General features: G+C 40.1%; 1 protein-coding gene across 5 annotated transcripts in view; it reads right to left on the minus strand.

The window, feature by feature from the left end:
* Window positions 1–1,455: 1,455 nt before the first annotated feature.
* RNF166 (ring finger protein 166) overlaps window positions 1,456–12,169 on the minus strand; it is a 33,314-nt gene continuing 22,600 nt past the window's right edge. The window contains exons 1-3 of one of the 5 annotated variants that reach the window (XM_072422667.1): window positions 9,059–10,881; window positions 2,339–2,884; window positions 1,456–1,768 (exon numbers count right to left, since the gene is read on the minus strand). In XM_072422667.1, the coding sequence (XP_072278768.1) occupies window positions 1,584–1,768; window positions 2,339–2,884; window positions 9,059–9,110 (783 nt within the window). In that variant the 5' untranslated portion in view covers window positions 9,111–10,881 and the 3' untranslated portion in view covers window positions 1,456–1,583. The other 4 variants (XM_072422666.1, XM_072422669.1, XR_011922261.1 and 1 more) reach the window with 4 other exon arrangements.

Raw genomic sequence — 12,169 nt, forward strand, 5'->3', positions numbered from 1 at the left:
ATTGGACAATGAAAAAGTAGCAAAACACTGATGAGGCCATCTTAATCTTCTTGTTTCTTTTTTATATCAACAGCATGTGCCCCACTTCCATGTGCATTCGGGTGTTACTCTTCAGGTAGATATGAGACACAGGTACATGCACTGCTTGTATTCATTATTACATGTAAAATGAATTATGTAAATGAAAGCAGTTTACGTATATGGATAAGACTTGGTATCAGCCTTTCTCAGTCCCTATACAGCAGAACTCAGAGAAAGCATGTAAGTAGCAGCACAAGAAGCCAATCAGGTGTGTCATAGCACAAGTAACATGCTGATAGTAAGAGAAGGCAGAGTGAAAGAGTGCAAAAAATGAGCAATTCATAACTACAACAGAAGAAGAATTTCCATAAAATACCTTTAATTTCATTGCTAGATTGTAGTCAGGATCCTCATTCTGATGGCTGGGATAAGAAATCTTGTACAAAGGATTTATAGAAATGCAATCACTTACACTTGGTGGGAAGGACTTCAGGCACACAAAACTTTCATCAAAATGAATATGAACTAAAAACTACGGACCTGGGACAAATCTTCAATGTCTGGGGCCATCCCTAGTGACTATTGCCAGCTGTACCAACCTCTTACAGCTGCCACAGCAATATGAAAAAAATGTGAGAAGTCTTTAAATGGACAACGTATCATAAAAACTGTCAGAGCTAACAGCATTGCTGAGGTGATAGAAACCCACCCATGAGGAGCACTAAGCCCCACCCCTATTGTCAATAAGCCAATGCCCAGTCTTCAGTGTAATTTCAGAGGCCTCTTTCAGGCATGCAGTCTAAAACTGGATGAATAGCCACTCCTGGACTCCTCTATATGTGCCTGGGAGCAAGTTTTGGAGTCAACTGCAGCGTTTAACAAACGTTTTGTTATGCTGTTGAGTGCAGTTGTAGTCTGGTTCTTCCTTCAGAAGAAAGCGACTTTGCAGCCAGAAGATTCACATGGCTTCCAGGAACAGTGCTGCAAATGCAATACAAACACTTGCTCCCATACAGTTGAATAGGAGCAGTAGGGGGCACAGTTGAGTCTGAAAGGGGTAAATACAGTCTGTGGTATTGGACTCTTAAACACGGAGGGGAGAGAAGAGGGTTAGTCTGGAATTATTCTTCCAGCACTTGTGAACTATGAACTCTAAGGACACATGGGGGTCTATTTAGAAATCTTTTTATCCAAGTTTCACCCAAATTTTACCAAGAGTTTTCACTGTTTTGCATTAAACTCAGTTCAACAAAATGAATGAATGAGATTTTACAGATTTCTAATTTAATCTAATTTGGGATAAAGTTGGGTGAATCTTGGGGGAAAACATTTATAAACAAACACCATAGAACTGTCACCAACATTATCAATAAAAGGTTAGTGGTTCCTGCACTTGGTGACAACCTAAAACATTGGCCTGAAATGTGACAAAACTAAAAAGAAACACAAAACTTTATTGCTGAAATCAACAACAACAACCCTCCTCGTTCACAGCATTGTGCTACATTCCAGGTTTTCTGTCCCTTTAGGAGCTGCTGGGTGAATATTAGAACAGTTTAAAGTCACAGAGTGTCAGGACAGCAGCAGCCATCGCGGTGCTTAGTGAGGAGGGAGATGCGAGAGAAGGTCTTGCCGCAGCCTGGGCAGCGATATCTCTTCACTTCCGAGTGCGTCTGCAGGTGAGCGCGCAGGTTGGAACGGTCTGCAAAGCCACGGCCACAGTGATAGCAGGAAAATGGCTTCTCACCTATGGGAGAAATACAACATGTGAAAATAGGGAAAGGTCAAGAGCACTAAGAGTCAATCAGACCATGCTGCATGTAAATTTGCCAACAGGGAACATACTGACAGTAGGAGAGATCAGAAAGATGACTTTATTAGCATGCTGCTGCTTTGTCACTGTCCAGTGGACACAAAGGGTGATTGAGTGCATATTTTAACCCAGGAGTAAATCTGAGGATGAGATAGACCAAAATCTAGATACCTTGGAGTATATTATCAGCCCATATACTGTATGTGTTTTAAATGTAAGCTGTTTGCATTCAAATATGCATTAGTGAATTGTTCTACCTATCAAAAAATCTGGAAAGCTGTTTAGTTTAACTTGAAATTAACCTTTGTCTAACTATAAGAACAGCAAGATTCTTACATTTTTCTATTCACAGTTGTTAAAGCCAAACAACTTGGACAAAGATCCTCAGGGGAGGGCAGTCCTATATGAAGCCCTATGCAAATGAGTTATCCACAGTACAGATGTACTCCGTCGGGATGGTAGCCATATTTGCAATACAGAGAAGGATGTCGATGCCCATCTTACCTGTATGTGTTCTGATATGTCCTTGCAGAAGCCAGGGTCTGGAGAAAGCTTTACCACATATACGACAAGCACAGGGCAACGTATGGGTACGGATGTGCATTTTCAAAGCCCCCAGACTGCTGTAGGACTTGGAACAGTGTGGGCAGCTGAAGTATCGGCAGTGCCGAAGTTTATGTTTGGAGTGCAGTCTACCCATCTTTTGAAAGTCTAAACAGGCATCAGAATCTGAGACTTGTCCCATCTCTGCCTGGGAAGGTAGACCAAATGTGGCTTTATTCACCAGTTCTGAAAGTCCCGCCTCTGCTGTTCTGTTCCTCGGAGGCGTGTGCAAGTTGTTCAGGCTATCTTTTAATGGTAGTTCATTGGTTAATACTAACAGAGCATTGTCCATTTGTATCTCCAGGGGGTTAAGGAGGGATTCATTGCATAGTTCTTCTTGTGTGGCATCTTCGGTATGAGAAAGAGGCACCTGCGAAGTCCACTTTTCTGTGATGTCCTGTTTGACAGAAGAGGGTTCCTCACTCTGATTTATGGAGAGTACCAGACCTGTAACAGACATATCATTTTTGTAACTTTTAGGGTAAAATGTAAAAATAAAATCTATTATACTTACTTATTATATATACTTATACTTATATATTTACATTCATTAATATAGTAAACCCAATCATTAAAATTTCATATAATCTTAATAAAACAGTAATAGAATCTAAAAAGTTCGTGTTAATCTTTCATATTAGGCAGCATTTATTACAATATTACCTGGTAATCCAGCTATGCTTGTTCAGTTGTGTTCTGTTATGGGGTGACAACTTTTTCCAAAATGCAATCCTGTGTTGTCACCCTGTCACGTGTGTCCCCTAGTGGAGACTTATGGTGACACATATTACCCAAGAATGTCCCACATTGATGTGCCGATGGATGATAAAATGTTTTAGAAAACTAAATGTTATACAGGGAAAAAAATGAAAACCCCAGTTCTCTGCAATACAATGAGTAGTAAACTGACCTCTCATGGTTCCTCTCTCCTACATTCCCTTCTTTTTGGCATTTGACACTCCTGGAAGTGTCAGATTCCCGTGTCCCCCTCCACCCATACAGCAGATGTCACTACAGTACAGTAGGAGGAAGGAATTATGTCATGTGGCTGGTCCAGACAGATCAGAGCTGCTCCTTGCCATTTTGCCTGACACATTTTTTTCTGGTTTTCCTTAGCTCCTTTTTGACCATTGGGTGGTTTTTATAATACATCCCACTGCAAATGTGTAGCAATGTATAGGAAATAGGGAAAGTTTTTTTTTTTTTTTCTCGCAGACATGCGTGATCTCCTCTGCTTTCTTTTTGTGACTTAGGCTGAGTACACACGTGCAATATTTTGTCGTTGGAAATGAACGATCCACAAAAGATCGCTCGATAATTGTTAACAAAAAAAGTGCACAACGACTGCTCAACGATGCAGACGAACTAAGAATCTCACTGGAAACGAATGATTGTTCCGGCGGATCTGATTGTGCGACGATCGTTCATAATCTATCGTGTGTACGGTCGTTCAGTGATTGTGGATTGTTCGGTGATACATTTCTCCTGTACATGTCACTTCCTTTATTGGTCACAATATTGGTGGATTATATTTGAACGATCATATTGTTACAGCATGTACAGAACTGTGCAGAATAAGATCGTTCAAAATAATCAGGAATAATCGTGGATCGTTCATTTTCAAACGATAACTACTGCACGTGTGTACCTTGCCTTAGGCTTTGCTGTAATGAGCTGCAGATTTAAACATGATTATATCTTAAATGTGATTTTCATGATTAGGTGTGCATATGCTTAAACAGTAGTAGAATTCTTTACACATGCCATGTGAAGATGGAAGCACACCACAGGTGGATGGAATTCGCACTTACATCCAGTAACAGTCTCTCCAACTGCACCTGCTCCTCCATTGGAGTTGAAAAGGATTACTACAGCAGGAATCCTCTGGACAAAAGCATGGACAAAGGGAGAAAAATTTACCAGGGAGATGAGGTGCTAAATTCTGGGGATCAGCACAGACTGTTAACCCTTACCTGGCTGCATCTTACAAGAAAGTTTATCCTTAATAAAGCCAATAAACTGGCATCTTTATAAATGTAATATTTGTAATACAAATCTCCTACTAAATGAGAACTTATTTAAAAAATGTACTGTTTTTATCAGCTTTTTTGCAGCTGCCTTCACATACTTCAGTGATGGCTGCATAAAAATTCTTAGGGTAGGTTTCTGAATTGTGACAACAGTTGACCATGCATTATTATTACACAGTATTTATATAGCGCCAACATATTACACAGTGCTGTACAAAGTCCATAGTCATGTCACTAGCTGTACCTCAATGGGACTCACAATCTAATGCCTCTACTACAGTCATATGTCATTATTACAGTCTAAGGACAAATATTGGGGGGAAGCCAATAATTAACAATAATTAACAGCATGTTTTGGAATGTCAGAGGAGTTCAGTATTTGGGTGTATATTTACCTAAAGGCACAGCTTCAAAGCTGCTAACATACATTACATGACATGACATGGTCCATGAGTACATAACCAGGATATTGATTGCTTACCTGTCATACAATCACCCATCACCCTGATAAAGCACTGCAAACCTCACCTCAAGCCAGAAAAGCTAATGTATATGAGTGGGGGGCACTCCCAAAACAACAGTGGTATCATTCCCTCTGTTTACTATAAGATTAGACAAAGCTGTGTTGTTATAGAAAAAGAGCAGAGATAGTTTATAATAACTGCTGGCTCCATTAACCCCCAGCAATCAATGTAGGAACCCTAAAGTTCCATAGAATCCTGGTTGGGAAACACTGATCTAAGACACCTATTTAAAAACCTATTTTAACCTTTATATTTATCAAAACTGAAGGGCAGATTTTCACACTACAAAATTGTTGGTAAATCTAAAGAAGATCACAACATGGGATTTTACAGTGTATGGTAGGTTTAAATGTAACATTGTAACACACCGAGAGATTATGAATAGTGGTGTGTCAGTTATTCCAATATCAAGTTCTTACTATTTCTGCCTTTCCTTTAAGTCATGTTTAAAAATAAGCAATACAGTTACATGTGGAGAGAACTGTAAAGTAAATAAGCAACAGAAACTTTTGGACAACAGTCAGTCATTTATTTATTTAGATCTTTTTATCAGAAGGGGGACTAAAGAAGAGACTGAAGAAGTTGGGTCCAGGAGCTGCCAACATTGCCAAATCATTCGCCGAAACACATTGCTGCGGATTGACCCTGTCTGATTTTTTCCTCCATATATGTCTTGATTGTGATGAACTTTTTTTTAAAGCTCAGAAAATGTTAGGGGGCTGACTACTAGCTATGGCTGAAGCCTGGATGGATGAAACAGTCCCTTGGCTTCTTATGTCCCTGCCAAAGTAAAGTCTGATGGGCTGGGTCAGCCCCAGGCTGCTTTTATATCTAGCATAGTCCAACAACAAGGCCACCAGCCATAATTCCTCAATCTTTTGCTTTATTTTTTGTGTTCTATTAACCTCTAATATAGGGGATAAAAATCCAGAAGTGGGAACACAAAGCTGGTGCATAGAACCAGGAGAGATAGACCCTCCCTGAGAGCTATAGGAAACCTTTATCTCTCCATCAACTAATAAAGACTGAAATATTTGTTCTAGGTGGTCTGACCCTCTATGGATAATAGGACAGAGTCTATGAACAGCCTTTATGGGAATAAAGTAATCTGAGTAAGGAGAAATAGTTCAAACCCAAGACCCACCAGTACCTACGTGTCTGTAGAACCTCAATTATGTTCCAATAAGAGAATATCTAATTCTTCATGCCAGAAGGTATCATTTATGTTGTAATGTGATTGTTGTGGAAGGAAGATTGTGACTTTTACAAACTGATGGGTCCACTTTTTCTGACACAGCTCCATCGCCAATTATAGCATTTTCCCCAGTGCGTCTTCCACATTTTTTATCTTTTGGCCATTGAACAATTGGTGATGATGTAAAACTCCCAGGCATGCACACAGAAGTTCTGATATCTTACCACTTGGCTTCTTAGTGGTACCAAGAGTCAACCGCGAATATACACCATGCATGAATAAAAAAAAAAAAGCTACCCAAGGTGGGGTATTTGGTGGAAGAGACATGCAAAGTATCTACCAAATGTCTCCCAGCAATTTTGTTTTTCGACATCAGTTTTGCCTAAAGTGGGAGTGGGACCAAAGGGAAGGGTAAAAGTAATACTTTGGCATGGGGACTACACTACTAAAATCCCTAAAACATACACCCACTATATTTTACCCACTATACCCACAAAACTAAGAGCTTTTAGGATGCTGATCCCTCATTAAACCACCATACCCCATTTCCAGCCTTAGTGCGTGCAAATGGTTTTGGAATAAAAGTAAAAACACAGCTGGTTGCTCTTGGACTGATTATTTCTGCGCTTCGACTTTAATAGATCTACCCACACTATTTACAATCATTTCAAAAAACAACGATGAACCAAAAACAAGAGGAAACATCAAACTGTTCTACTTCTGAATTCTTTTTAATTTTAGATTTTTAATTCTAATAGTGATTCCTTATTAACAGTTTATAAGGAGGAAAAAATATGTTGAATACGTCAAAAGCAAGATTCCCAACATAACTCATGAATCTATTTGTGTCCACCTGGGAGATTTGGGTGTTGTTTCTCACCTTTTTGTGCTTTATTTGCTCCATTATAGGATTTAAAAAAAAACAGGCAGAGTGGGAACCCAGGATATGGGCTAAAGCAGGTGCATGGTGCTTTAAGAGTGGGACTATGGAGAAGAGCAAAGAGAAAATACTTTGGCATGGGGACCACACTACTTAAATCTCTAAAGGATAATTCCACCATGCTCTAAAAACTAAAATTAGTTTTTCGGTGATTGGCCCTTCGAATAAGCTAAAATATCCCATTTGCAGCCTTAGTGCAGAAGGTTACAGAATAAAAGTAAAAACCCAGCTGATAAAAGTAAAAGCACAGCTGATAATGTTAACAGTGATTCCTTATATTTGTTTAAATGATGAATAGGTGGAGATAGTAATATTTAATGGATGTTAATGCTGGCAATACACTTGAACTGCTGGGGACTTATTCTATGAAATTCCAGCCTAATCAGCAAGATCTTATTATATACACGAATGGCCAATCTCATGGATGCAAATTGCTGTCTTGAGTATTGACCATGCACATCACCCAGACAAAAGATCCAAAGAACTTTTATATATCATATTCCCTCCAATTGTGTGATACTTCCCCCCACCCCCTAGATTGTAAGCTCTTTGGGACAGGGTCCTCTCCTCCTCCTGTGTCATTGTCTGTATTTGTCTGTCATTTGCAATCCCTATTTATTGTACAGCGCTGCGTAATATGTTGGCGCTATATAAATCCTGTTTAATAATATTAATAGTATTTTCCATCCTGGCTGAACAACATCCAAAAAAAAAAAACTGACACGCTGGTGTTTTGGTGGCCCATAAAGGTGCCCATTATCAGCCATATGCAAACTGCAGTCAGCTATAGGAAGCAGTTAGAAGGAATGTTATTCACCAGGCACCTGCAAACTAACACAAGCAAAATTTTGATTGTGTTGCTACTCTGCAATGTCTTGTTAAAGAGAACCTGTATCCCAGGTCCAAGAAAAGACTGCTCTGACAGTGTACTATTGGAATAAAATGGCATTCTGCAAAATGTTTTCACAATGCAACACTAAACTTGACGTGGCCATTTGGATTATTTACAATTTCAAGTGTCAAGGGGTCACATGATTTTCTTCAATATATTTTGTGTTAAAATAGTTTTCAGAATATGTAATAATTCTGATTTTCATGTGTTGATTATTTAGACATGCCAGCATAAACTGCAAAAAATGCAATGTTACAGCCTAAATGAGGATTTCAGAGCACTGGTCCTAATCATGTAGGCAGAACAATTTAAAAAAAAGTGCGGCCAATCAGAATTTACCTGTCCCTGATTTGACTTTAGTAAAGTCAAGTTGTTATGCATGAATGTTCCCTGCACCCTCTGCATTTACATTAAAATATTTAATAAAAAAAAAGCAAGTAATGCAACTAATTTTGAGATATTTAGGGAGTAATGCAAGGATGGAGAGATAACTTCCCATGTGTTAAGAGTTTTTCCTTAAAGCTGCCTGCATGGGCTCTTACCTGGCTGAGCCTCCAGGAGCTGTCCATAGTTGGGGATCCTGTGGCTGCAGGGCTTCTTCACCAGAAAAGACCTAGGCATCCTCTGCCACTTCCTCACTGTGTGTCCCCTGCATGGGACACTAACAATATGAGTAGACATTCTCCTGATACATTACCATGTGGCCTTCATAGCAGCCAATGAGAGGCTGAGACAAGTGCAGTGGGTGAGGCTAGAGGAGGACTCCCACTGAATGTTCCCAGCTGTAGCAGGTGCATACACTGAATATCTTGGCACAGGGCAGGGAAAAGTGGGGGGGCATCATGGCCCTCTCACATAAAGCTTGTTAGACATTGATGTATGGAGAAAAGGAACCAGAGATGGAATTCAAACAAGTAAAGCAGCACAATCTAGACAAAACATTATATTTTGAACATTGTTTAAATAAAATATTTTTTCTTATGTGGTTTGAATAAAATGCTTGGTATTTGTTTGAAATAATTTGTTGCCTTTCCCTTTACCTTGCACTGCCATGTCCCTCCACCCCACAGGATAAATGCACATCTGCAGCATGGTGGCTCGGAAGTTAGCACTTTGCAGGTTCAGGTTTGAATCTCATCCAGGACACTTGCTTGGAGTTTGTAGTTTCTCCCTGTGTTTGCGTGCGTTACCTCCAACATTCCAAAAACATGCAGTTAGGTTAATTGACTTCCCCCCCAAATTGGCCCTAGACTGTGGCAATGACCTATGACAATGGTAGGACATTAGACTGTGAGCACCTTTGAGGGACAGCTAGTGACATGACTATAGACTTTGCACAGCGCTGCGTAATATGTCGGCGCTATATATACACTGCATAATAATAATTCATATGCTGGCATTCTATTGTTACAGGGCCCCAATAATGGAGTGCAGTTCAGGAACAAGGACATAGGCCCCCTAAGTCTGCAGGACAGGACAGGAGACCTTCTGTGTCTCCAAGGCTGAATACCAATAAAATAGGATTTATTGGTAAACAATATTGATATTTAATCAATGCCAGCAAGGCAACTACCTGGATTTGACTTAAAATAAACTTCCCAAACGGGGCTTACCGAAAGCAGCGTGATAGGAGGAGACAGGAGTAGAAAAGAGTGATAAGCTACTCAGTGAGCTGCTTCTCTTTTTATTACCTGGTCATAGGAAGGCAGCGGGTCATTTAGAGCTTGGTCTAAGAGGAAAGGATTGTGTGATGCTGGCTTTTTCATGCATTTGGGTAACCTCACAAATGAGTGTCCTCACCTTTAATATATGTCTTCCTCACACAAGCAGATTTAAGCATTTATGAAAGCAAAAGTTACAAAAATTGCCAAGCTCTCCCTCTATTATTGCAAGAAATAAGAACTGTTGAAAGTTTTTTGGAGGTGTTTATCAGGCAGTGTGGCTGCTTAGTGATATTCATTGGGCACTGCAATACTTTATAAAGCGGTTCATGGATGGTCACCTGCTCAACCACTTTTTTAGACTTGAAAGGCAACACTTTCCAAGTGCCTACAAAATAATTGTTTGGGCTTTTGAAAAACAATCTGTGGCTGCTCCTGGGGATTCCCTATGTTAAAAATGTTGACAAAGGTAGCGAAAGAGTATCCAGTAATTGGGAGCTGCACTGCAACCCTATTGCCCAAAAGACCCCCCAAATAGTTCATTGCCCATCCAGTTCAGGGGTGTGCCATAAGAGAGGAATGCTTACCATTTCTTCACTACCCTGACAGTGGTCTTCTCTTCTACAATGGAGAGCCATTGATCTAGTTCTGTCCCTTTATAGGCCACAAAACAAGAAATAAGTAGCTGCTTTTTGGGAGTAGTTGTGAATACCAGAAATTGTGGGAGGAAGCCCGTGGATCAGATATACTCCAATACATATGGTTTAGATCATTCTTTCTCAACCTTTTCACCTCTGATAATTCTTTGATATATGTTTCAGGACATATAGAGAGAATAGATATGGAGAACCCATAATAAAGCAGTTTTTTAGGGCCATAGGCAAATACCAATTATTTGGGGGTCTTTGGAGAAAAAAGCCATTTTCATTGATGGCCAACAGGAAGAATGCTTTTCTTATAGTCATGGCCAGAGTACTACCCTTATAGAAAAAGAGAAAGAGCTTTAGTGTCATGCAGCTGACTTCACCAAATGTTGTTGGTGCCAGAAATCAATAAATGGGAGATCAATCAATGACAAGTCATGGAACCCCTGGACCTGTTGAGGAACTTTGGGATTGCAGGGAAGAATGGTTAAGAATGGCTGCTCTACAACCATTAGACCCTAAAAATATAGGCAAAACATCCAAATGTAATTTTTGTGAGCTGATCATATATATATATATATATATATATATATATATATATAGAGAGAGAGAGAGAGAGAGAGAGAGAGAGAGATTCTATATAAACATTTAGAGTATGTGGCGAATAAGCTTTGGTTCTTTGTTGGATAATCTTGCAAACCAGCAACAGGTGGAGGTCTGCAATCCCCCAGGCCCACTTAACAGGATGACCCTGGAAAAGCACACATTTTGGGAGAGTCAGGTGGGTTACACAAACACAATCCAGACAAGGACAGCAATTGTTTGCCTAGCTTTGATGGTGCTGAAGTGTTTAATAAGTCAGCTCACAAGGTCTCCTGCTCCACCACACTGGTCCCTTTCTCTCTCCTGTGTTGTCTGCAGGTAACTCTTGAAGATATGAAAAGTTTATCTAACTCTTCAGGCTGCACCTAGGTGAGATTTTCACAGTCATGTCAGATACCTCAGAGTAGGGAAAGGAATGTGAACACCTCTGTGCCATTATCGGCTCTGGTGTGTGTTTAATTCCTCAGGTCTGACTATTCCCCGAGCAATTCAAAGTATCTTCAGTGTGTTTGTCTTTTGGTCACCCCCGCTTTGTGTCAATATTAACAGGTGCCTCAGTGATTCTGTGTTGGGGCCAGGGTCTTTATTATCACTATAAGTTTGTTGAAAAGACTTTAGAGCGCCATTGGCCAAACCTGCCAGCTTTAAGCCCACACGTACATTCCAATTTCTGCAGGAAGGCCTAAAAGACTAATCAGAGACGGAAAGTTTATGGCTTGGTGGACAAAGGCAGATTTTTCACTTCCAATATGGTTTCATACTCTGATAAAACCAAATGGATCCAAACGTGATTAAGCAGAGACTGATACAATATCATCCTTTTAATGTAAGCCTATGCGAGCCCTGGGCAATCAAGTATTTACACATTCCTAAACAGGAAATTGGCTTTGTTTTAAAGGCTATGCACACACGCTAGATTTAGGTCACTTGAGCAATCTTTCCTGATCGTTTTCAGTGACTGTAGAACAATAAAAAGCTGTACAGTTCAATGGAGATTAGAGGGCGAGGATGAGCGACACAATGCTACCATCCACCTCCATGGAAATAGACAGTGGCACTTACTGTTCGGTCAATGGGGGACTGCTCTATACATACACAAGATTTCTACCCGAGACAATCACAATCGTTCATGCTGGATGAATACTTAGCGTGTGTATGTAGTCAGACCTTCACCGATTACTGCAGCAGTAGACACTGTGGAATAATTCAGCCACAGTAGAAGCACTGAAGTCATTCAATTCAA

The sequence above is a fragment of the Pyxicephalus adspersus genome, chromosome 9 (assembly GCF_032062135.1).
Source record: "Pyxicephalus adspersus chromosome 9, UCB_Pads_2.0, whole genome shotgun sequence".
NCBI classification, from domain to species: domain Eukaryota; kingdom Metazoa; phylum Chordata; class Amphibia; order Anura; family Pyxicephalidae; genus Pyxicephalus; species Pyxicephalus adspersus.